Source organism: Phalaenopsis equestris, unplaced genomic scaffold (assembly GCF_001263595.1).
Source record: "Phalaenopsis equestris unplaced genomic scaffold, ASM126359v1 Scaffold000002, whole genome shotgun sequence".
Classification (NCBI taxonomy): domain Eukaryota; kingdom Viridiplantae; phylum Streptophyta; class Magnoliopsida; order Asparagales; family Orchidaceae; genus Phalaenopsis; species Phalaenopsis equestris.
This window is the reverse complement of record NW_018164444.1, coordinates 60,312,598-60,313,421: the sequence shown is the minus strand read 5'-3', so window position 1 is coordinate 60,313,421 and position 824 is coordinate 60,312,598. Positions and strand designations below refer to the sequence as shown.

The following is an 824-nucleotide window of genomic DNA, read 5'->3' as shown; positions in this document are numbered from 1 at the left end:
ATGACAAGGAGCATGTTAAAAAGCAAGAGATTGCCGAAGGAGTTTTGGGCAGAAGCGGTTGGATGTGCTGTTTATTTGGCTAACCGATCACCAACAAGAAGTGTGTTGGGAAAGACACCACAAGAAGCATGGAGTGGAAGGAAGCCTGGCATCTCTCATCTACGAGTTTTTGGATGCATAACTCATGTACACATACCCGACGAGAAAAGAAGTAAGCTGGATGACAAGAGCGAGAAGTTCATTTTTATTGGTTACGACAACAACTCGAAAGGCTACAAGTTAGACAATCCAAATACAGGGAAAACAACCAGCAGCAGAGATGTCATATTCGATGAAGGAGAAGAATGGGACTGGGGACTACATGCTGAGGACTACAACTTTTTCCCATACTTTCAAGAAGAAGACGTAGAGCAGCCAAGGATCGAGGAAGAAAGAGAAGAGCAAACTACTCCACAAACAACAAGTAATCAAAGCAACTCATCGTCATCAACTTCACAAGAAAATTCAAGTGAAAGAGTACCACGCTTCAGGAGATTAGAAGATCTTTATGAGGTAACTATGAATCAAGATAATCTTACTCTTTTTTGTCTCTTTGCCGACTGTGAACCCATGGACTTCCAAGAAGCCATACAAAGCAAGAACTGGAAAGATGGAATGGATGAAGAAATCAAGGCAATCGAGAAGAACGACACATGAGAGCTAGCTTCACTTCCTAAAAGGCATAAGACAATTGATGTGAAGTGGGTGTACAAAGCGAAGAAGAATTCCAAAGGAGAAGTTGAAAGATACAAGGCAAGATTGGTGGCAAAAGACTACAGTCAAAG

The 824-nt window shown here is 41.7% G+C and overlaps 1 protein-coding gene across 1 annotated transcript; it reads left to right on the top strand.

The window, feature by feature from the left end:
- LOC110019319 lies at positions 1–696 on the top strand. Its single transcript, XM_020716945.1, has one exon. It carries the CDS (start codon positions 1–3, stop codon positions 694–696), a length of 696 nt encoding a protein of 231 aa, XP_020572604.1.
- The last annotated feature ends 128 nt before the right edge of the window (positions 697–824 follow it).

Bases quoted from the DNA above. Each gene is read 5' to 3' on its own strand.
- LOC110019319 (XM_020716945.1), top strand. From the start codon at position 1: ATGACAAGGAGCATGTTAAAAAGCAAGAGATTGCCGAAGGAGTTTTGG.